This window comes from Lagenorhynchus albirostris, chromosome 16 (assembly GCF_949774975.1).
Source record: "Lagenorhynchus albirostris chromosome 16, mLagAlb1.1, whole genome shotgun sequence".
NCBI classification, from domain to species: Eukaryota; Metazoa; Chordata; class Mammalia; order Artiodactyla; family Delphinidae; genus Lagenorhynchus; species Lagenorhynchus albirostris.
The window spans coordinates 20,775,555-20,801,292 of record NC_083110.1 but is presented as its reverse complement, the minus strand read 5'-3'; the positions used below and the strand labels follow the sequence as shown (position 1 = coordinate 20,801,292).

General features: G+C 35.2%; 1 protein-coding gene and 1 non-coding gene across 7 annotated transcripts in view; one reads left to right on the top strand and one right to left on the bottom strand.

Moving 5' to 3' along the window:
* HERC4 (HECT and RLD domain containing E3 ubiquitin protein ligase 4) overlaps window positions 1-25,738 on the top strand; it is a 133,699-nt gene that overhangs the window by 5,455 nt on the left and 102,506 nt on the right. For all 6 annotated transcript variants that reach the window (XR_009536164.1, XM_060126689.1, XM_060126690.1 and 3 more), the window contains exon 3: window positions 22,184-22,343. Coding sequence is in view for 5 of the 6 variants with exons in the window: in XM_060126689.1 (XP_059982672.1) it covers window positions 22,184-22,343 (160 nt within the window). In the remaining variant the exon portion in view is untranslated. The remainder of the gene's footprint in view (window positions 1-22,183; window positions 22,344-25,738) is intronic.
* Window positions 19,562-19,666, bottom strand: LOC132507668 (U6 spliceosomal RNA). The gene has a single exon (XR_009536247.1). It is a non-coding gene; the product is annotated as a U6 spliceosomal RNA (small nuclear RNA).

Genomic DNA, 25,738 nt, shown 5'->3' with positions numbered 1-25,738 from the left:
GGACCATGTAATAAACAATAGTTCACTTCATCAGAGCTTTAAACTTGTGTCATGAAGAAAGCAAACAGAAAGCTAAGAATTGTTTTCTTATAGAGATTGGCTTTATAAGCATACTGAATATTAAGAAGTAAAAGAGAAAGAGGTCGCCTCATTCATTAAGGATAAGCTATTCTTGAGAGTCATGGTAACGTCTTGGAGGACTCAGCCTTACAGTGTAGTAAACAGATTTGACCTATGGCCTGTTGGGAGAAGTTTCCATTCTGGACATTCTAGTAACCACATGGGAAGATTTCACTCATTTCCTTTATTATACCAAGAGTGCAGATTACATCCATGTTCATCTCCGTTCTCTTGTATATGTATAATCCTTGCTTTCACTACTAGCTCTTTCTGAACTATTTCCAGAGAAGTGAACATCTATTTCACTTTCATGTATGTATTTTTCCTTCATAGGAATTTTTTTAAACCTTTTAAAATCTAGAGGCGCTCAGTTTTTTCCTTAATTCGTAGCTAACAGGTAAATAGTATATTTAATCTTCCAAGTGCTAGGTCAGTCCACCTAAATAAAGTGTTAGTTTTATTTTTGTACTTCCAAATTTGCTTCTGGAAATTTTAAGATAACATTTAGAAAGTGTACTTTTCTTAATAAGATTGTTTACTCACTGTGTATCCACCATAGGTAGAATTTGGTGTCCATGGACCTAAATATATGTTTTACACACCTGTTTCCATTTGTTTTGTGTTAGAAACAGCGCTAAACTATTTTATGTCCATAATTTGAAAATAATGTGATACAGTTTGTTAAAAATGACTGTTTTAATAGCGTTTTATGGTGTACAAAATTCTTTTGAATAGATTATGTATCTTATTTAATCCTCACAACAGTCTTGCTTGTTAGCTAGGGCAGGTGTTATGGTCCCCCTTTTTCAGATGAGGAAACTGAAGTTAAAAGAGCTTAACCACTAGAGTAGTAAATATTAAGAGAACATTCTAAACCCTGTGGTTTTATCTTTATCCCACAAAGTTTTGCCCCTGCCATATTTAGAAGGTAGAGGAATATTTATTCAAGGAGGAAACTAGTTTACATCATTATTTTAATGTAATTCTGAGGGTTTAAAAAACTCTTAAAAATTACTATTTTATGACTAAAGGTATACAATGATGACATCATGTTTTTTTAATCCCTCCCCAGTCCCTTCCCTGTGCATAAATTCAAAGAGAAGCCATTTTAGGAACCGTGTAATAAGGTTGAGAATTCTAGTTTCAGATGTAATATTGTATCAACACTAACTAAAAATTCAAATATATATGTTTTATTCTTGAACTGAAGACTGACTTCATTGCAAAGCCAGTAATAGATAAAGTTTTGAATAGTATGATAAAATTTTTTGTAGCTTGTGCTCAACTCTTCTACTGAAGATAAAAATATTATGAGCATTGATTCTGTTTTTTGTGGCCCAAAATGGTAATTTCTACTGTTGATCATTCCAATAAAAACATTTTGGTCATATAGCAGTAATTTGCTTGCCTTTCTTCTTCATTTTCTGACCTGCTCTCTCTTTTCATAAAACATAAATCTATAAATGAACTCCTTAAAATATAGTTGAAATTTAAAAAGTAATATAGGAAAATAAATGTATAAATATGGGAAATAAAATTGTTCATATAAGAGTGGATTAAAAAATTCAAATAATCCCATATATTCCTTAATGAACCAAAGAAGCTCATTATGTTTTATAACTACTAATTTTCATAATACCTTTTAAGGAAGAGAAGGATGTGGATGATATGAAGACTTGAAAAAATAATTACTTGGTTCAGGAATGGAGGCTTGCTTTGGATGCTTTACTTTGAGAAAGGTTAGTGTCCAAGAATCACAGTGTTGAGGGTAGGGAAAAAAAATCATAATGCAAACAGATGACTACTGTTAGAGAGATGTATAATAATACTTTACTTTGTGTAGGACCCTACATCTGAGGAATTTCAAGAGCATTACACAATAACTCATGGTTCCTTTCAAAATGCTTGTGACACAATTTGCAAGAATTATCCTCATCTTAGGGGATAAATTTACGGAGAAATGGCAGCACAAGTTGGTAAGTAACTTGTCAAAACAGCAGGTGACTGGTGAACAGCTATAAATTGAATCTGAAAATTTAAGTCTACCAGTCTCCTACCTTATTCACTAAATTGTGCTTATGTTTAGAATTATTTACAATAGTATCTTCTATTTGAGGCAGATCAAATACTAATGCACAGATTGTTTTTTTGCCATTCTATTGATGGCCTATTGAAATGAATCATTATTTTACCAAGATGCTTGCATTGTGATACCACTTTGGTATTTCATCATAACCTTGTGTGGTATGAAGAATATTTAAGCAAAGGAACAAAAACTTACTGTGGTAACACACAGTCTTCTTTCCTCTGTTATATATCATATTCTCTATCCCTTTGTTGTCTAATGCTGTGCTGTGCTACTATCCAAGGTCCATAGTAACTGCCAGGCACAACTGATTTGGTGGCTAACATTGGAACTTGGGTTAATTATGTTGTATCAAGTCTGCCATGTATCTCTCTGTAGGATGCATTGGTTTGGTGAATGCTTTATAAAACCATTAACCCACAGAGAAGCAATGATAGTAGTAGATGCCTAATCTGAACAGTCTAACAAATAGAGGCTTCTTTAAATGATTTGGAACCAATGATTTTCTCTTTGTGTTTGGTATGTTAGTGTTTTTTTCTGATTGGAAGTGAGCCACATATGTTCCTTGAAAGAACAGGAGTATGGAAAGTTTCACAGTTTGAGCAGTTACTAAGGATTCTTGTTACAGATGATAGCCAAGATGGTCTAGGTTCTATCACCTTAGTATAAGTACAGTCGTCTCTCAGAATCCGTGGAGGATTGGTTTCAGGAGCCTCGAAGATACCAAAATCCATGGATGCTCAAGTCCCTTATATAAAATGGCATAGTATTTGCATATAACCTACACATATATTTTAAATCATTTCTAGATTACTTGTAATACCTAATACAATGTAAATAGCTATAAATACAATGTAAATGATATGTATATAGCTGCTGGCATGGGAAATTCAAGCTTTGCTTTTTGGAAATCTGGAATTTTTTTTTTTTCCCAAATACAGTTGACCTTTGAACAACATGGGTGTTAGGGGTGCTGATCCCCCATGCAAGTGAAAGGCTCCATACTGCTATCTCTACCTTAAGAACAAAGGGATTGAAAGTGACTCATGCAAGGGCAAGAAGCTGAAACAGTTTGGATAGAATCAGAACTCAAACCCTAGCTTTATTATTCCACATTTTGTGATCTCTGAGCATAAACTTTTCCCTTACACAAAGATCTGTAAAATGAAAATACAGGCTTTATATTTATTGAAGTAAACCGATGTATAAGTAGATCCTTGCAGTTCAAACCCATCTTGTTCAAGGGTCAGCTGTACTTTCCATCCACGTGTTGGTTGAATGCTGAGATGCGGAACTCACGGATAAGGAGGGCCGACTGTATTCTTTGGGTTTCATGTCCCCGATATGTCACGAGTGTAGCACTGTCGTTAAAGCTCATTTCTCACAAACCCCATGTATTTTTTTTCCCTGGTACACGGGCCTCTCATTGTTGTGGCCTCTCCTATTGCGGAGCACAGGCTCCGGACGCGCAGGCTCAGTGGCCATGGCTCACGGGCCTAGCCGCTCCGCGGCATGTGGAATCTTCCCAGACCGGGGCATGAACCTGTGTCCCCTGCATCGGCAGGCGGACTCTCAACCACTGCGCCACCAGGGAAGCTCCCCCATTATTTTTAAAATCGCTTTGAAGAAATAAATCAAGTCTCACTTCATAGATGTTAAGTTTTCCTAGGCTGTAAGGCATATCATGTACTTGGGACACATATTAAAACTAATAGAGAAAATGTATTCAGCCATTGTTATAGGGTTTCTTTGGACTAGGATTGTGTTAAGTGAGTAGAAAAGTGGGAAACATTAATAAAGGATCCGTATTAAAAAGCTCATGGTTTATCTTATTTCAGCTTCTATGGGTTTTTTTTCCCCTATGCTGATGGAACTTAAAAGGCAATAATTATTTTTATATCTTAATGAATTGTTGTGATTCCTTTACATGCTAGAAAAATCTGTGCCGTGTACAGTTGTATTACTGGAGTTAATTTTGTTAAAAGGGAAATTTCTTGAATTTTGGTGGCTTTCTTTAAACCATAATATTTTATTTATTTACCTGGAATTACTCTTTTTTCTTCAGTTCTAGTATGGCAGAATTTTATTTTAGCTTTTCTTGGCCATAAGGAAAACATTCTATAATTCTTTAGTAATGTGTTTTTCATTTTAAAATACCTTATTTCTTTATTAATGTCTAAGTTTAGTTTCATTTTATTCCTTTGCTGGGTGTCATACTATTCTGAAATAACACATTTTTAGTTTTTCATAGTTTTATTACATATTCTTTTTTAAAAACTTATTTATTTATTTTTAGTTTTGGCTGCGTTGGGTCTTCGTTTCTGCATGCGGGCTTTCTCTAGCTGCGGTGAGTGGGGGGGCTACTCTTCGTTGCAGTGCACGGGCTTCTCGTTGTGGTGGCTTCTCTTGCTGTGGAGCACGGGCTCTAGGCACATGGGCTTCAGTAGTTGTGGCTTGGGGGCTCTAGAGCACAGGCTAAGTACTTGTGGCACACGGGCTTAGTTGCTCCACGGCATGTGAGATCTTCCCAGACCAGGGCTTGAACCCGTGTCCCCTGTGTTGGCAGGTGGATTCTTAACCACTGCGCCACCAGGGAAGTCCCTTATTACATATTCTTGGGAGGGGAATCAGGAAATATAGGGAAAATAAAAATCAACCATAATGCCATCATGCACAGATAAATACTGCCATCATTTGACAGTTTTTCTATACTCATATATGTTTCCGATTATGGACTGGGAATATGTTTTTCTTTCTCAACTTTTTTTTTCAGTAATGATTGAATAAAACTTTAGTAAATATTTCCCCATGGTTTTAAAATACTGTTTAGGGATATTTTAATGATTATTTAACCTTTCATCATTTTTTTAAAAATGTATTTATTTTATTTATATTTGCTGCGTTGGATCTTCGTTGCTGCACCTGGGCTTTCTCTAGTTGCAGCGAGCGGGGGCTGCTCTTCGTTGTGGTGCGCGGGCTTCTCATTGCAGTGGCTTCTCTTGTTGTGGAGCACGGGCTCTAGGCGGGCAGGCTTCAGTAGTTGTGGCGTGTGGGCTCTATAGAGTGCAGGCTCAGTAGTTGTGGCTCGTGGGCTCTAGAGCACTGGCTCAGTAGTTGTGGCACGTGGGCTTTGTTGCTCTGCGACATGTGGGATCTTCCTGGACCAGGGCTCGAACCTGTGTCCCCTGCATTGGCAGGCAGATTCTTAACCACTGCACCACCAGGGAAGTCCCCAAGGAAACAAAGGTTTTGAAGTCACAAGATGCAGTCACATAGAAGTTCTTGATTTCACTAATAGCTGAAATAATTGTAACTATAAGTTGTATATGTGCTGGCATGTAGGCAAGAGCCCCTGGGAAATGTGCCCTGTGAGAGAATGATGTTGCTTCTGTGAAAGAGAAATGAAAGTGAGGAAGGAATAGGGTAAGGCTAAAGGAGAACCTAAGGACCCTTAGGAGTTTCTGAAGACAATTGGAGGAAAGTTTAGGTGCTTTACCTATAAGTTCTAGAATGTAAAAAATAAAACAAACTAGTGAAGACAACAAAAAAGAAACAGACTCAGAGATACAGAGCACAAACTAGTGGTTACAGGTGAGGAGAGGGAAGGAAGGAGGGGCAAAATAGGGGTAGGGAATTAAGAGGCACTACTCTGTATAAAATAAATAAGCTACAAAGATATATTGCGCAGCACAGGGAATATAGCCAATATTTTATAACTGTAAATGGAGTATAATCTTTAAAAATTGTGAATCACTATGTTGTACACTTGAAACTTAGATAATACTGTAAATCAACTATACCTCAATTAAAAAACAAAACGTAGTGGAAACAAGATTCAATTAGATGTCAACAGTCAAAGCAAAGGCAGCGTTTACAATAGCAAGAAAAAGACAAAATGACTTAGTCATAACCTAAGAAATGTGTGAGACATAATATGAAGAAGACTTGAAAGCACGTATGAGGGATAGAAAAAACTTGAAAAATTGAAACCACATTTGTGGATGGGAATACTCAACCTACATAGACCTGTCAGTTTCTCTAAAATTAATATCAGTTTAATATGATCCTAATAAAAATAGCAAGTGTTTTTTCTTCCCCCCCCCCCCAGGAACTTGAGAAATGGATTCTCTAGTTCATATGGAAAAAGTAAACCAATGTAGCCAGGAAAACTCTGAAAAACAAGAGCGAAATATATATATATATATATATATATATATATATATATATATAAAAATATATAGTAACATTTTAATTTTAAAGCCTTGGTAGTTAAAACTGCCCCACAAATAGACATATTAAATAAAATAGAATAGAAAGCCCAGACATAAACTAATCAACGGAGAAAAAAATTCAAGTGAGGGATAGTCAATAAATGATCTTGGTATAAGTAGAAGCATCATCTAGGGAATAAAAAAGTTGGATTAATACCTCACGCCATGTATGTATTGGATAAATTTTAAATGAATCACATATTTAAATGTAAAGGTTACAATGATAAATGTGCTCAAAGAAAACATGGACTAATTTTTTAAAAATTATTTTGGAGTCAGGAAATCCTTTCTGAATTGTGAAAAGATAAAGTAAACTGCATGGAAGTAAAAATAATTTTGCTATGTAGAAGTCACTGTAAAAGTCAAAAGACAAATAGGAAATATTTATGAATTTTAATATTTATATTGAAATCAAAATGCAAGTCTCCGAGATATAAAGCACTCCTAGAAATTGATGAGATAAGAAGAAGACAGTAGCAAAATGGGCAAAGGATAGGAAGAGGCACTTCACAGAAAAGGAAGTACAAATGACTTTTAAACAGTGAATACTCTTCAGCCTCATTCATACTAAGAGAAATGCAGAAGACTATGTGTATGACTGGGGTACCATCTCTATAGTGAGGCTGTCAGTAAATAAGTGTTCATAGGTTGTTAGTGTAAATTGATAAACGCTTATGAGGGTTATTTTGCCAGCATATATCAGAATTACAAATGCACAAACCCTTTCTCCAAGAAGTCCAAGAGTATAGCCCTTGATTTGATAGCTATGTTTGTACATATACAAAATGAGTGTTGCTGCAACATTGTTTATAATAGCAAATATTAGAAACAATCTTATGACAGTCTGTTGGGAACTGGTCAAATAATTCAGTCAGTGTAATGCTATATAGTTACGAAGAGAATGAAGGAGTTTTTTGCATACTAATATAGAAAGAGCTCTGAGATAAATTAAGTAAAAAAAGCAAGGTGTAGAACATTGTGTATAAAGCTGTATTTTGGATTAAAAAAAGACAAATATACATTTGTATTCACTTATAGATATATTAAGAAAAACCCTGGAAGAATATATCCAACTAATAATGGATATATTTATTCTTGGTGCAGAGGTAAGATAAGGGGTGAGAACTAGACTGGTAGAAGACATGGATGATAGACTCAGATTTTTCCGTACATGTATTTAAAAAAAAATGTAGACATATTATCTGTTATTTTTTTTTAAATAAAAGGGTAGGCTCTGGAATTAGAGTGCTTGGATACAAATCCTGGCTCTTTCACTTCTTAACTATGTTATCTTGGGCACATAGCTTAGTCTCTGTGTTAAGTATTCGCTTCTGTAAAATTAGGATAATCATGCCAAGGGTGGTTGTAAGGGATTAAGTGAGATATCACATGAAGTGCAAAGAACAATGCCTAGCATGTGGTAAGTGCTCAATAAATGTTTTCTAAAAAGAAAAAAGCCATTAATGTTAGTGTGAGAATGTAATTTTAGGTAAGCCTTACACTGAAGTGGCTATATGCTGTTTCTGTATGTTCCTTGAGATAGACAATACGTATCCTTTCATTTACAACTGAAATTCAGGCATTTATTCAACAGAGGATGTCTACTTTGTCCTAGACGTTGTGCTAACCATGAAAGTACTTATGTTTAGTCTTCAGTTACCTTGTTGGAGCTCATATTCAAAAATTATACCAAAATTTCCCAAAAATGTATGTTTGTTTTGTTTAGAGGTAATGTTAGAGCAAGATATAAAATAAATTCAATTCCTTTACTGTTAGACTAAAGATATAGTAGTAACAGAAAAAACATAGATGCCTTTTTCTTGTGAGAAGCACATAAACGATAGGAGTTAGATTCATCGTTTATTTTCAAAAGTTTATTTACTGAAGAGTACTAATTAGAACATTTCTTGGTCCATTCAGGCTGCTACAACAAAATTACTATAGTCTGGGTGGTTTAAACAACAACCCTGTATTTCTCTCGGGTTTTTTTTTTTTTTTCTCTCGGTTTTTGAGGCTGGGGAATCCAAGATCAAGGTGCTAGCAGATTTGTTACCTAGTGAGAACTTGCTTCTTGGTTCTTAGATGGCCATCTTTTCATTATGTCCTTATATGGTAGAAGGGTGAGGGAGCTGTCTAAGAAAGGGCACTAATCATGAGGGCTTCACCCTTATGACCTAATTACCTCCTAAAGCCCTACCTCCTAATACCATAACATTGGGGGCTAGAATTTCAGCATATGAATTTGGGGGAGGGGGGTGACACAAACATACAGTGTATAACAGAAGGTATAGTTTGTGTACTGATATTTTGAGGAACAGACACTTAAATTCTGCTTATTCATACTTTTAAACCTGCCCCTCCCAAAGTGATAAGCTGACCTTTAAATTTAAATTTTTAAATTTGTAAACTGTTCTAAGAATGTACATGTTGGATATGTTGGATATGGTATGGTAAAGTCCTTGTGGCCATAAAGGGAAGAGAGAATGAGGCTTGGAAGTTCATTATGCTCACTGGTTCCAGAGAGAGGAGGTCACTGCATGCCGCACAGAGCTGCAGGGGAAGATACCAGGGTAGTCAGGAGGCAGAAAACAAGAGCTCAGGGGAGATTTTAAGGTTGTAGCCTTATTGAGGTTTTCCTGGGAAAGGCAAACTAGGCAGAATAAACAGACTAGGATTGGCTAGTTTGATTAATTCCTCCAGGCTTTGGTCTATAGGGTTGGTTTCTTGTTTCCTGATACCTGGCCCTGGGATGATTTAAGGTAAGGGAGATAAGGGTTTGGTGTGTGAGAGTTAGATAAGGAGATAGTTGGTGGAATGAACTCTGGATTGGTCAATTTGCATATGAAAGGCAGGAGTTGATAGGCAAGTTGTTATCTTTAGGAATTAGCTAGTCCTGGGAGGCGCCGACTCTTCTGGTGTCTATAATCCCCTCCCCCCACCATTCCTATGTCAGCATCAAGAATATAGAAAGTAAGAATAAAGTTAATTGTCTCTGTGATGAATGAATGCCAAATATACCAAAATGTATCTAAGAAAACACAGAACAAAAATTCTGGCAGTATATTCTGAGGGTTCATTCTTGCTAGTCTTAAAAAGAAATTGAAGTAAAGCAGTTATTTGATTGATAGTATATTTATGTTGGAGTCTTTATATTTCAATTTTACTTCTCCTTTCCTCTTCAAAGCAGTTAATTTCAGCAGTTCCTAGCCATAAAGAAAGGACTCTCCTGAAGAAAAAATAATGTAAAGCCCTAAGTATTTATACAGTTTTAAGTATGTTTTGAAAATAGATTATTAAAACATAACCTTGTTGTTTAAGTAGTATTAACAAAAGGACAACAGTTCAATCAGTAGGGAAATGTTTATATCTTAGTGCCTTTATCTGTGAAGTAGGGATGATGGTATACCTGTCTCATGATGTTTATGAGGATTAAATGAGATTAAACAAACAAAGGGCTTAGCACAGTGCCAGGCACATAATCGTCTTGTTTATGTTACCTGTATACCTGTATGTAGGTAAGAATGCATAAAAGGGGTATGAGCTTGTAAACATATCCGTTATAAAGAATTTTTTAATCTAGTTACATCTCCATATGAACATTATTATGGGCTGTCAACCAAGACATGTAAGTTACTGTATGTTAAGTTTTGATTTTATCAAAGAACTTATTAAAATGTTTTCATGACTATGAGTTGTACCATTCCAAATTCTTATTGGTAATTATTGGTAACAATTTTAGAGAATAAGCATTTTCATTAAATATTTTTAGTTTTACTTAATTCTTAATTTTTTAGAATATATTTTATGATGATCATTATATGATCATATTAGACATCCTTTAAAAAGTGTCAGTAAACAATAATTTTACTTTAGGAATAGGGAAATAGCATGCTGCCTTGAGTGAAGTAGCCATTTGGTTATTTGTTATCTCTATCACAAAATTAGCAATATGATTATTTAAAGTAAAAAAAAAGCATTCTGAATTATTTATTGGTGTTACTCACTAATCCCAAGTGACTAATGTCTTCATCTTTTAAAAATTCAGCATCGTAAAGTGTGTCAACTACACATTCACTTGTTCAATTAAACAATTAAAGAACCATAAAAAAAGAAAAAAACACTTGTAGATAATCAGTGTTGACAATTTAGTATTTATTTTTCCAGCCTTTTCTCTGCATATATATTGGGGCTGTATGTGACATATTTTTATACAAGAATGGAGTTACACAGTACCTTTTTAATTTCACAGTATAGCATCTTGTGAACATTAAATTTCTAGAGATGGATATAAGTGAACTTTGCATTGCTCTAGTTGGAGTTTTGAGTTATTCAGAGAGAAGGGAAGAGGAAAATCTATATTTACAGCAACTAGTGAGGCATAGTAGGCAGAGGATTCTGGCTGAATTAAACATTTACTAAGTAATTGATACGGAGCTGCTTTTTTTTGTGGCTGCGTTGGGTCTTTGTTGCTGCGCGCAGACTTTCTGTAGTTGCTTGAGTGGGGGCTTCTCTTAGTTGCTGTATATGAGCTTCTCATTGCAGTGGCTTCTCTTGTTGCAGAGCACGGGCTCTAGGCATGCAGGCTTCAGTAGTTGTGGCACACGGGCTCAGTAGTTGTGGTATGCGGGCTCTAGAGTGCAGGCTCAGTAGTTGTGGCGCATGGGCTTAGTTGCTCCACGGCATGTGGGATCTTCCCGGACCAGGGCTGGAACCCGTGTCACCTGCACGGGCAGGTGGATGCTTAACCACTGTGCCACCACGGAAGTCCCTGAAATGGAGCTTCTTAAAATTAGCTTTTCACGAAGTATATTCCTTCTGACCTCCAGTTTTGTAATTGTTATTAACATGACTGTGCTTGTTGCTATTCATAACTATATATTTTTTTAGACCCTGATAACTTGAGAATAAAATATCAACAAAGATTTTTGTTCTCTGTGTAAAACACTGACAGTTGTTCAAACTGTTGAAGTTTTTTGTTTTTTAATTAAACATACATGTAGAACTTCATTAAGCTCATATACCATATTAAGAGTTAAGATTTTCTTTTTTTAAATGTAGATTTTATTTATTTATTTATTTATTTATTTTTGGCTGCGTTGGTTCTTCGTTGCTGCACGCAGGCTTTCTTTAGTTGCGTCGAGCTGGGGCTACTGTTCGTTGGGTGCGCGGGCTTCTCATTGCAGTGGCTTCTCTTGTTGCGGAGCACGGGCTCTAGGCGCGTGGGCTTCGGTGGTTGTGGCTCATGGGCTCTAGAGCGCAGGCTCAGTAGTTGTGGTGCACGGGCTTAGTTGCTCCGCAGCACATGGGATCTTCCCGGACCAGGACTCGAACCCGTGTCCCATGCATTGGCAGGCAGATTCTCAACCACTGCGCCACCAGGGAAGCCCAGAATTGCGTTTTTAAAAACTCTGAATTTTTCTTTGCTCATGGAAATACTGCTAGGTATCATAAATGGGTTTTCAAACCAATCTTTAAAACACATTATACCTAAGTGTAATACTCTATCAATAATTATATTTAACTGAGCTTTGTAACATTTTCTGTAGAAAAACTCATTGGAGTTTTACATTTGGGTGTCAGAAATTATCTTCACGTATCACTTATCCTGGCTTGTTTAGCTCTCTTGCTTTATTGGTTCCAGAAAGCTTAAGATAGATATTTGTGAGCAGCATTTAACTTAACTGTGTATCACATTTGAAATATAAATAATACTTGACTATAGCCATTGTTTCCTAGAGAAGAAAATTAATTAGACCAGGTTAGTTATTTCCCTAGTATTTTGATTTGGAGAAACAAAGGACATTTGTTCCTGTGCGGTTTGGGGTCAGTTATAATTTGGGGACTTACTATATCTTAAAAAAAAAAATTCTTTTTTTCCCTGATTACCAAAATAGTACATTTTTATAACTTTTTAAAAGTTACAGAAATATATGATTTGAAAAGTGGAAGCCACTTTTTCCCTACATCCTAAAGATGACTACTACTGTTTCTTTATATTTTCATATCTTTTATACCTGTATTAAAATATGTAATCCTGTACACTCATACATAAAGTTCTGTGGTTCTCTTTTTCATTTAACGTATTTTTGTCTTTTCATGTTATACTGTATAGACATTCATTTTAATAGAAGCACCGATTTCTATTACATGGATATTCCATAATTTATTTACCTACCTGTTACTGGAAGTCACGTTATTTCCTGTTGTTGTTATTGTTGTTTCCCAAAAGGAAAGTTTCTGGGTCAGAGGACATGCATGTTTAGAATTGTAATACGCATTGCCAACTTGCTCTTGCTCTCTAAAAAGCTTTTTTTTTTTTTTGAGCTTGTATTTTTTTTTTTTTTTTGCGGTACACGGGCCTCTCACTGTTGTGGCCTCTCCCGTTGCGGAGCACAGGCTCCGGACGCACAGGCTCCGGACGCGCAGGCTCAGCGGCCATGGCTCACGGGCCCAGCCGCTCCGCGGCATGTGGGAACTTCCCGGACCGGGGCACGAACCTGTGTCCACTGTATTGGCAGGTGGACTCTCAACCACTGCACCACCAGGGAAGCCCTGAGCTTGTATTTTAAAGATTGTTTAGAGAAATGTGTCTTTTGCCAATTTTGCGTAATTTTTTTTTGCCATTTAAAAAGTTGTTTGGTATGGAAATAATGTAATTCGAACTAGAAACTTCTAAATTTCAAAATCAAGTTTATCTGTGATTGAATTATTCAGAATAAGTTATTTCTGTGGATCACCTTTAAAACAAAGATGGTAGTACTTGGGTAACTTGACAGGAATGTTTTGAACCCAAAAATATTTAAGTGTATTTGTTTGCTAGGGCTGCCATAACAAAGTACCACAGACTGGGTGGCTTAAGTAACAGAAATGTATTGTTTCACAGTTCTGGAGGCTAGAAACCCAACATCAGGGTGTCCTCAGCATTGGTTCGTTCTAAAGATTATGAAGGAAGGATCCATTCCAGGCCTCTCTCCTAGCTTCTGGTGGTTTGCAAGCAGTCGTTCACATGCATTCTCTTTGTGTGCTTGTCTGTGATGATGTTTCCTCTTTTATTGGGACACAAGTCAAATTAAGGGCCTACCCTGCTCCATATGACCTCATCTTAACTAATTATATCCTTGATGGCCATTTTTCAAATAAGGTCACATTCTGGGGTACTGGGGATTAGGACTTTCAGCATATCAATTTGGGGGTAACCCAATTTATCCCATAATAACAAGGTTTTGAGATCTGTAGATGAAAGAGGATACAGAGTAATGATAATGTTTATATTTTCCTTCAAATAGCTGTTTTAGAATTTCGAATAAGATGCAGCTTTTAAGAGATGCTAGTTGTGAATATGTTACTAATGGTGTGTCTGTAGTATTACCTTTATACCCAAAACACACATTTTTTTTTTTTTTACTGTTTACAAGGTTCTCAGAGCATGTTCTTACTGGTGATTATATCTTATTATCAGGTTAAAACCCGTTTAGCAAAAGACTTAATAGACCATCTTGTATATTTTGTGATTGGTTGTCTAGGAAGAAGTGTTTATGTGTACTGTTATTATTGATAAATCAGTCTGGGTCATAGTCAGTCAATACTCACAGAGCTTTTCATGGTCATTCCTGGACATGCACACATGCAGGGCTGCAAAATACATGAGTCTCCCGATGTGTAGATTCCCAGCTGAGGTTCAACAAAGCACTGCTTTGCCTTCCTGTTATAATATGTCTTTTTTGTGATATATTTAATGCCACACTTTTTGCATTTTTATACTTTTTGTTGGTGATTTCACTGTTTAAAATGGCCCCCAAGCATATTGCTGAGGTGCTATCTAGTGTTCCTTAGCACAAGAAGGCTATGATGTGTCAAAGAAAAAAATCCATTGAGGCATGAGTTTACAGTGCTGTTGGCTCTGAATTCAATGTTAATGAATCAACAATATAATTAAGATGTCTTTAAATGGAAACGCACATAACACAAGGTTATGAATTGATCAGTTGATGAAATGTTGTGATTAGAGGCTTGTAGCAACCTAATGTTGTATTTTCCCTAGGGGCAGTCATTCGGTATTTGCTAAATAGGTATTTGTGGTGACTTTATGGAACATAACTACTGTGAATAACAAGAATTGATGTATTCCCAACTAGACTAAAATAAAAAGACTAAAAATTATAAGTGGAACAGTGATGGGGTTTCCTAGAAGGGTGGTGCGGTGGTGAAATAAATCATCATATTTAGCATTCTTTTCTTCATACATTGTGCAGAGTTTTGCATTATCTTTCAAGGAAGTGTGAAAGAAGTTTGGAGTCACTGTTTTTGTAGTTTTTATTTTTCTCTTTGTACCTTTCATTAACCACAGTTGAGAATGAAAAAAAATTTTTTTTCTGTCCATAATGGCAAAGAGAAGAAAACTGACAGAGGAACATGTTCATAATTATGAGACATATCAGAAGGTGAATGTAGATACACCGCTGTATGGATATGGTGAAATTGATCATGTAAGTGAACTCTTAAAGAATGAGTCTGGAGATGATATTCTACATGAATTTTCACAAACTCAGGAATTGGTGAACATATTTGTTAGATCCCAAAGGAAATAGGTTGTTCTTATTCAGTTACTTATTCAGATGGAAGGATTTTATCATGTAACATTTTACAAGAACCTGGACCTATTCTGTGTTGCTAAAAGGATGTGCAACTGTATTCTTTCTTTTATGATGTTTCTGCAGCAAAATTTATTTGATGCAAAATTTATTTGTTAGTGAACAAATGCTGAAGTCAGAGGTGGATACAAAGGTAATTGGAGGAAATAAATGATGTAGAAATGAAAACCGTCATTAGGTTGAACATCTTTTTTTTTTTTTTTTTTTTTTTTTTTTTTTGCGGTACGTGGGCCTCTCACTGTTGTGGCCTCTCCCGTTGCGGAGCACAGGCTCTGGACGCGCAGGCTCAGCGGCCATGGCTCACGGGCCCAGCCGCTCCGCGGCATGTGGGATCTTCCCAGACCAGGGCACGAACCCGTGTCCCCTGCATCGGCAGGCGGACTCTCAACCACTGTGCCACCAGGGAAAGCCCTAGGTTGAACATTTTAATTGGTTTTTACAAATCTAAAAATGACAACATTTTGTGTTTATGGAGCAAAGAAGATGGCCTTTTTCTCCTTGATAAAACGATGCACCATCAGTTTTCAAAAATATTGCATTTTAACAGTACAAGTGTAAGAAGAACCAGAAGTAATGATGAGCTAGGGCTTATTAGATTTGTATTTGGAATATATCTGCTGTCAGTATTTACAAGATGGATATGTTATATCTATCTAGTTCTTTATCTTTTCTGTTTTTGCTCCTGTCTCTGAAAAATGTATTTTTTTCCTGCCTTTTTCAAGAAAGTCTCCTCCACTTAAGTTTTTTTTGGCTTTTTTGTGCCTCCACAAACTAAATGTTCCTTTTTTCTTTCCTTGAAGAGAAATATTGTGAACCATAAATACTGATATGAACAGTGTTACTTTTCTCAGACTTTTTATATGAACGTTTTGAAGCATAAAGAAAAGTAGAAAGAATAGCACAATGACCAACAGTTAACATTTTACCATGTGTTTTTATCTGTACGTATTTGTATTTTTTTAAAAAAGTACCTTATTCTGAATTACAGTCAACTGTAAGGATCATGTGCTGTTATTAAACTTTTTCCAACAAGTTTAGCATCATACGCTCATAATTCTAACATCTTCTTGTAGCTCCCATTTATCAGAGGAATCAATTGTTTTTGGTTTTTTTTAGGAATTTTTTCTTTTTCTAAAAATTTATTTATTTTTGGCTGCATTGTGTCTTCATTGCGGCGCGCAGGCTTTCTCTAGTTGCGGCAAGCGGGGGGCTACTCTTTGTTGCAGTGCGCGGGCCTCTCATTGCGATGGCTTCTCTTTGTTGCGGAGCACGGGCTCTAGGCGTGTAGGGCCTCAGTAGATGTGGCGTGCGGGCTCAGTAGTTGTGGCTCACGGGCTCTAGAGTGCAGGCTCAGTGGTTGTGGCGCATGGGTTTAGTTGCCCCGCGGCATGTGAGGTCTTCCTGGACCAGGGATCGAACCCGTGTCCCCTGCATTGGCAGGTGGATTCTTTTTTTTTTTTTTTGGCAGGTGGATTCTTAACCACTGCAGCACCAGGGAAGCCCCTCAGTTGTTTTTTCATGGGCTTTCTTGACAAGTTTTTCTTTTGTTTTCTGTCCTTTTCCATATATATCCATACTCAACCTAAATTAAAGTGAATTTAATCCCTCTTACCCCTCCCTTTTCTGTGTTTGTTGGCCTTGAAAGGCAAATGTAGCTTCATGATTAAAACTTTGAGTTAGCATAATACCTGGTACATAGTAAACACTCAACAAATCCTAGCTGTTAGGTTTGGTATGAATTCTGTTTTGTTTTATTTTTTTCTCTTTCTCATACAGGGCATCATTAAGCCAGGTTTTCTAGTGAATTTTTTGGTTTGTTTTGCTGGGTTCATTTATTCCCCCTTCTTTCTTGCTTATCATTGACTTTTTTGCAAGCCACCTTGTTTCGAGCATTCATCCAGAATTTGACCTGGATGTGAAATGTCTCAATATAACATTGACCTAACTTTCTAGCATACTGGGGGGAAACGGTTGAGGTTTTTCATTTTAATTAGCCATTTGGAAAAAATAAGTAGTTTAAAAAAATTGTACAAGAACTTAACAGTTTGTATATTTGTTGTCTGAAAAGCCTGTATTAAGTAGTAGTCCCAAGACATATGTTATTATGTTTCTTTAATAATATATTTCTCAGTAGTTATTCATTCTCAAAATAGGTATCTTAGTAATTTGATGGGGCTCAAATTCTGAAAGAACCAAAATTATTTATCTTGAGTTTTTAGTGTGTAGAAAAAAAAGTAAAGAGCCCAGTTCAGTTTTAAAGTGAAAACAATGGTTTTTATACGTTGCTTTAACTATTTTCTCTAATGTTCTATTTAATTTTTAAAATAATTTTAATTTTAATTTTGAATAGATAATATATCCGCATGGTTCAAAAATCAAAATAATATAAATACACATTGAGAAGGTTTGTTCTTACACTTGACCACCCTATTTCCCTTCTACCCACATCCCCTATGGGCAACTATGTTTATTAGTTTTTTGTTTATCTTTTCAAAGTTTCTTTGTGTAAATGTAAGCAAATATGAATATTCATATTCTTTCCTCTTCCTTACACAAAAAATAGCAAATCATGTACATTATTCCACGTCTTGATTTTTTTTCCTACTTTTCTAATATACCCTTGAGATCTTTCCATATCAGCATGTAGCATTTCCTCTTTATTTATGTTTTCAGAGCATAGTGTCCCAGCGTGTGGATGGAATCCTTTATTGATGGATACTGGGAATATTTCCAGTCTTTTTGTTATTATATACAGCACTGGAAACACGTAAATACACTCACATTCACACACACGCACATATGTATTTGTACTCTACCCTCCTAGGTTCTCCAGCTGGGGCTTGTCTAGACAAAGGACAGATTAACAGGGAGAAAAACAAAACAAGTTCATTGCCTTGCGTTTACATGCAGGAGCACTCAGTAATGAGTAACTTAAGGTGGTAGTAGAACATGGGCTTATATAGCATCTTAATAAAAGAACAATAAATAGAGAAGTAACAAGACGAAAAGGACTTTGAGTTTCTGGGGTGGCAAATTTTGGGAAGGTAAATATGTGGGGGAACTTAGATAAGGGCTAGTTAGTGAAGTTTGTTATGTAGCTTCTGCTGGTGCTGTCTCTGAGCTGATAAGTCTAGAGTTGCCTCCAGTGATTAACTCTTGTCCTTCCTGGTAGAGAGGGAAGGTGGGACACTTCAACAAATTTATTTCCTGCTTTTAGGCACATAGGAGAGCAAAGAGCTTTTCTTTTTAGTGGCTTTCAACTCAAAGCAGTCCTTATGCCGAAGTGGCATGTTTTGGGTTGGCATATTCTGCTGCCCTTTAGTACTTAGATGTATCTGCAGGGTATGGAATTGCTGGATCCAAAAGGTAATTGCATATGTTTTGTTAGGGTTTGCCACATTCTTTTGCATAAAGGTGGTTCTGTTTTGTACTTCCACTATCAATATACAAAAGTGCCTTTTCCCCCAACAGATTGTTATCAAACATATGGATTTTTATGAGATGAAAAATGTTATCTTGGTGTGTATTTATAAATACACTTTTTTAAATTAATAAACTTTCTAAGAACAGTTTAAAGTTCACAGCAAAATTGAGCAGAAAGTATAGAGTTCCCATACACTCTATACTACACGTATACAACCTCCCCCACTATCTGCAGCCTGTACCACAGTGGTACATTTATTACCATTAATGAACCTGTACTGACACATCATTGTCAACCAGAGTCCATAGTTTACATTAGCATTCACTCTGTGTTGTATATTCAATGGGTTTTGATGACTGCATAATGATACTGAGTATTGTACAGAATAGTAATAGTATCACACAGAATAGTTTCACTACCCTAAAAATCCCCTCTGCTCTGCCTGTTCATCCCTCCCTCCCTCTAACCCCAAGCAACCACTAATCTTTTTACTGTCTCCAAAGTTTTGCCTTTTCCAGAATGTCAAATGGTTGGATCATACATTTTGTAGCCTTTTCAGATTGGCTTCTTTCACTCAGTAATACACATTTTAGTTTCCTCCATGTGTTTTTGTGGCTTGAGAGCTCATTTCTTTTTAGCACTGAATAATATTCGATATACCACAGTTTATCCATTCACTTACTGAAGGACATTTTGATTGCTTCCAAGTTTTGGCAGTTATGAATAAAGATGCTATAAACATCTGTGTGCACGTTTTTCTGTGGACATAAGTTTTCAACTCCTTTGAGTAAATACGAAAGAGCACAATTCCTGGATCTTATAATGGTATGGTTGGTTTTGTAAGAAACTACCAAACTGTCTTCCAAAGTATCTGTATCATTTTGCATGCCCATTAGCAACGAATGAGAGTTATTGTTGCTCTGTATCCTTACCAGTGTTTGGTATTGTCAGTTTTTTGGGTTTTGGCCTTTTTTTTTTTTTTGGATACTTTAGGTACTTTTTTATTGAAAAAAATATGGACCGCTTCACGAATTTGCATGTCATCCTTGCACAGGGGCCATGCTAATCTTCTCTGTATCGTTCCAATTTTAGTATATGTGCTGCCGAAGCGAGCCATTTTAATAGGTTTATAGTGGTATCTCATTTAAATTTGCAGTTCCCTGTTGATATATGATGTACAGCATGCCTTCATATGGTTATTTGCCATCTTTATGTCTTCTTGGTGTGGTGTCGGCTCACGTCTTTTGCACTGTTTTTTTAATTGGGTTTATTTTCTTATTGTTGAGTTTTAAGAGGGTGGTTTGTTTTTTTTGGTTTTTTTTTGTTTTGGATAACAGTCCTTTATTAGATGTGTCTTTTGCACATATTTTCTCCCAGTCAGTGCCTTGTCTTCTCATTCCTTTGATAAACTTTTATAATTAAGTATGCAAAATAAGTGTATGGCTTTATGAATTTTCTAAGTGAACGTATTATTGGCTTCTCAGTGTAGTTTGAATTTTCATTTCTCTCATCAGTGAAGTTGAACATCTTTTCATAGGATTAAGGGCCATTTCTGTTTCTTCTTTGTGTGAACTATCAATTCACATCTTTTGCCATTTTTCATTTAATTACTGCTCTCCCCCACCCCCGCCCCAGTTAGTCTTTAAATATTAGGGAGGTTATTTCTTTATTTGACATGAATAACATTTTTCCTGTTTTTTTTTAATCAGTCTTTTCACTTTGCTTTTAGTTTATTCTGCTGTATTTGAAGAAATGATTTGAATTTTCTCTCATGGGTACAGGGAATCTCTTCCTCTTTCCTTACTTACACAGCTTAGTGTCACTGTCTTCCAGAATTCTTCTTAGTATCTTTCAGGGCTTTAAAAAGTATCTCATGTTGCCCTGGTACCTTTTGTATGTCTTTACCTTTGCGTTTAATAGCAATCCTTATCTTGCTTGTTTTTCTGTAGACTGTAAACTCGTTGAGGACTAGAACTCTGTTTTATTTACCTTTATGTGTCTAGTGCTTGGAGCACACATGGTATACAATAAATATTAGTGTTTGGTATGCATGATTGTTTCTTTGTTGCTTGGATTTTTGGTGCCTTTGATTTTACAGCCATTGCTATCTAATTTAAGTACTCTTCATATATTATTGTTGAACCAACCAGTCTTATTCATCCTTCTTGTCATCCTTTCATTTCTGCTCTTTACTACATTTCCTTTGAGGATAGTTTTGGAGAGATACCGACTCATTTCAGGGGCCTCTGTGAAAGATTAACCGATCTTTTGTGCATTTTACTTCTTCATAATTAAGATTTATGGGATGCTTTGATGTAAATAAATGATGCCATACTTTTAAGTCCTTTTTCTTTTTTTTTTCGTGGGGGGAGGCGATGTGTTATATATGTTTTGTTTTTATATGTTTCTACAATATAATTTTATAAGAACATATATACAAAATATACACAGAAAGTGAGAGATTAGTATAGTGAACGTCCATGTACTATTCATCAACTTTACGAGTTATTAACTTGTAGTACTTTAAGGTAAGTACTTAAAATAACATATCCTTAGAGTTATACAGATTCCTGAAGGCTGTCTAAGGGCTGACCTCCCACCCCAAAATGCAGAATAAGTAACCCAGATACAATTTGAATTTCTCTGTACATAGGGATTCAACCTTCTTTCATGTAATCTGCTTTATTATTGAACAGCTGCATTTGTACATTGATCTAAAATGTGCTTCTGAAGAAACCCTGATTCAGTTTTAAGAGCTCTGCAACAAGAGACTTTCAGTTAATGAAGACATAGCTTTCTTATTAGGCTAAAGAAGGTTAATTTTTTAAAAAAAAGTTCAATTTTAAATGAAGTCTTAAAAAAAACTTGTAGTGTACTAGTAAAAAACACTGATAGACAATGCACATCTTAAAGAGACTAAGGAAGTAATTTCACTTTCTTTACTGATTTGTCAGTGGCTACTGACAGTCTTATGAAGGGCCAATATTTTAAATTAATTTCTGGTTAAAAGCTTGGAGATGTTTTAATCACATGTGGAATTTTTATGTCTTTGATGTTAAAAGTAGCAGCCCATAAACTGATATTTATTTGTTATGGTCACATTGCCTTTCAGTTCTCTCCTCAGTGTATCTAGTAGATGCTTTATTTATGAGATCTGTAAAGAATTTGTTTCCTGTCAGAAATTGCTAATTCAGATTATTTCCTTAATTTCAGGATCACTCCATAGTAGTATCCATTTGGTAATGTATATGTCAGTTACGATTTTATTGTTAAAAAACAGCCGAGTTATTTAAATGGTTCCCTTTCAGCTGGACTCCTTTCTTTTATTGGTAATGGCTTTGAATGAAGAGCACTTTTCGGAGAGAATCTTTATAAACCCTTAATTTCTTTACCCAAATGTTAAAGTCACTTAGTATTCTGAGTTGATTATGCCCTATGACATATCTCTGTATTTACCACAGCGAGAATTTTGTATGGAACATATTTGTTAAGTTTTTGAGAATAACTGAAGTTATACTTAGTCTGTATTTCAGCATTTCCTTAGCTTTTTTGTACAAGATGAAGACTGTTGTTTTATTCTTGTTGGGAGTTTAAAACTAGAATGTAATGTCTCTCTTCTTGATTTCTGTAGAGCAGGTTGTTGCGCTGGATGCTCAAAATATCGTTGCTGTTTCATGTGGAGAAGCTCATACATTAGCACTAAACGACAAGGGCCAGGTGTATGCTTGGGGTCTCGATTCTGATGGACAACTTGGCCTGCTAGGATCAGAGGAATGTATCAGAGTACCCAGGTAACAAAGGTGACCGACAAGAGGTCTTTAACAGTCTTTTATAATAAATTTGCTGTCTAAGTTACTCTGTTTACTACTGGGCATTTAAGACTTGACACCGAATTACTTCTACCCTTTGAGTTCTTAAGGCATTTACTAGGTAGATTCTTGCCTTTAATTTGGATTGAGTGCTGTTTTTTATATACTCCGTATTTCCCCAAATTATTTATGTTTGTAAAGAAAAGGGGTAGGGAATGCATACTTTATTATAAATTTTCTCTCACTAAAAATTTTAAGTGGGTTAAGACTAATTTAAACCATTAATTATACTATCTTGAGTACCTCAGCCATTGAAATATTTATTATATATTGGTTGTTTGCATGTTTCTTTCTCTTTTTTAGTCTTTATTGTTTTTATTGAATATAGAAGTCCCACATGCTTAAAGTGTAGAAAGAATAAGTCACTTTCTACGTTTTTACATAGCAGTGACCACAACTTAATTTATGCTAACCACTAATTCATCATAGAATTATTTCAAAATTTAAAAATAAGCAATGCTTCATCAATGTTGTAGCCTTACAGGTTTATATAGGACATAACCATTGCTGTAATATTAAAAACTGTCAGCATGAACATAAAGATTTAAAGAAGAGTATCCAGTTCTTTTAGACATATAATTAATACACTAACTCATGCTTAGTGTTTAAAATTATACAAATTCTTGCCTCCTTAAACTCTTGTTTTTTGTTTTCTTTTTTCCCCCTAGTAATAGTTATAGGGACAAAAGAGAACTCTCCAGGGAACCAAGGTATTACACTAATTTTAGATATATTTCAGGTAGCATTTTTGTAATATACACATATAGATATTTTGTTTTTAATTTAACATTGATAATGTTTGTTTTGGTTTAAGAGGTAGATGTAACTACTAGGATAAGAAAATGGAACACAGGAACTAATATATTTCAGAAGAGGCGGGAATTCCCTGGTGGTCCAGTGGTTAAGACTCCACGCTTTCACTGCTGCGGGCTTGGGTTCACTCCCTGGTCGGGTAACTAAGATCCCACAAGCTGTGCAGTGCAAAAAAAAACAAAACAAAAACCAAAAAAACAGAACAGGAGCTCTTATCGTTAGAAATGAGTTTTTAAAATAAAAGCCCATAACCTTCCTTCATATATATATGTATGTCTATTTAAAATCTTAAAGTATACATTTGAAGTATTTGCTTTGTTTTAGCATAGTAAAAGTTTTTTTCATCTTTAGTTTGACATTTTATGTTTGTTCTAGTAATGAACTGTCTGTTGAGACTTCTGGATACACACATTAACATGTTTTGTTTATCGAACTTGTAACCAAATTCCACAAAACTCCCCAAACAAATTTCTTCCCCTTTGTTTCTTCTGCAGTAGCAATTAAATAACACACTTCCCATTATGCTTTTAGTGCCTTTTAATGATGGTGCTGTTGGGAGAGAAATTTTTTTCTTTAAGCTAAGTAAATTGAAATTTTTTAGTCATTTCAGTTTTGATTTCTTTCAGAAAATGTTAATTTGCAGCCAGATGGCTGTTGGCTACAAAATACAAAGCATTCATAGGAACAGAGTGATCTCACATTTGTCATATTGTCTACTGATTTTATTTCCTTCCACAAGTAATTGTTGTAGAATGGGATTTTTTATTTAAGGTTTTTAAGAACTTTGTGTTTTTAGGATTGAAGAGAGACATGTTAGATTTTCTAAGTCAGTATTTTCAAAACCGTGATTCACAGCAAGGCTGTCTAGTTTCTCTTATTTTTACTCCACTTAATTCTCATACTTACTTTTTTTTTTTTTTTTTTTTGCTGTTCAGTTCTGATATAAGAGATTTCAGTCAGTAATCCATAGATGATTAGTAAATGGAGAGAAAGGTAATTATAAGGAGAAGAGTTTATTATATAACGATTTATTTGAAGGTTGCCCAATAATTCTGTATCTGTGACTTTACTCTTTATGAACCTGGATAGGGACCTGTAACATCTTGAGTCCTTTGGTTTAAACTTCTCTGTTTGTGTATTTGCTGAACATCTATATTAATTTTCAGCTGTGTATTAAGGCATCTTTCCTGTTCAGTCTTTTCAGTTTTTCATGGACTAATCTGATTTGTTGTGACGTATAAATATAATTTTTACTGATACTTTCATGTCTTAAAGGGCAATTTAGTATTTCAGTAGAAATATATTTTTATGAAAGACCACCATTGATTTTTTTTTTTTCTTTTTAAATCTCAGCACCAAATCATTTTTTAGATGCAAGGCTTTTCTAGGTGCTTAGAGATGTCAGCCAGCTTTGTAACTTTCACATACACTTTGAATAAAATATGTAGAATATAGGAGGAAACTCAGACATATGTGAATAGGTTTTTAAAAATTAGTGTTTATAATTTTCATAAGAATGATCAGAAAAGTGAATATTCACATTAGGCTGTATTTTCTTGAGAACAAAATCCATTTTTATGTTAATAGATGAGAGTATGTAAATTAAGCAACACTTTAATTTTAAAGATGAATGTAAAATTAATAATAAATAGATTATATTTGAAACTCTTTGGTAATCTTTTCCTACTTCTGATTTTGTTTTGTTTTGAAATCATTATTTCTTGGGGAAAGACAAATTATTCAATATCAGTGGTCTCTGTGGACCTGCATTTCTGGCTAGTCATTTCTTTTTATATGTAGGATATATGTTACACCTTTATTTTAAAAAAAGTTAATCTGATTTTACTGTCTTTTAATGTAAATAGAAAAACAATTGTTGGCAATGAGGTTGTAGTTTATTTTTTAAAGTTCTGCTTTTTTGGACTTTGTAAGAAAAAGTTATGACAGGATGGTATAATATGATTCTTGTGAGAACAGCAATTTCTGGGCTACAGGAACTAATTAAACATGTTTGAATTGTCGCCTTGGTCAAAAATAAAATTTATTTTCTTGATTGAACTTTTAAAAGTATATTACAGGGAATTCCCTGACGGTCCAGTGGTTAGGAGTTGGTGCTTTCACTACCATGGCCCGGGTTTGATCCTGGTCGGGGAACTAAGATCCTGCAAGCTATGTGGCACTGCTCACCCCCCCGCCCCCCAAAAAAGAAGTTTATTACAATTTCTGCCTAATATTAGCATCTGAAAGTACAGAACATTTCAGATTAAAAAGAAAATTTAAAAAAATGAGAAGAGTTTTTAATGGTAGAGACTAGATCAGTTGTTAGCCTAAATTTTTCAAAATCAAAGAGTTGGTGCTAAGACTTTTCTCAAATCAGTAAGAAAGTTGTGGTGTAATTGAAAAATAGAAAATTGTTGATTATGTTTTACTGGCAAAATATATTTTTGAAACCACTTTATTGAGGTATGATTGGCATACAAAAAGCTGTACTTAATGTATACACC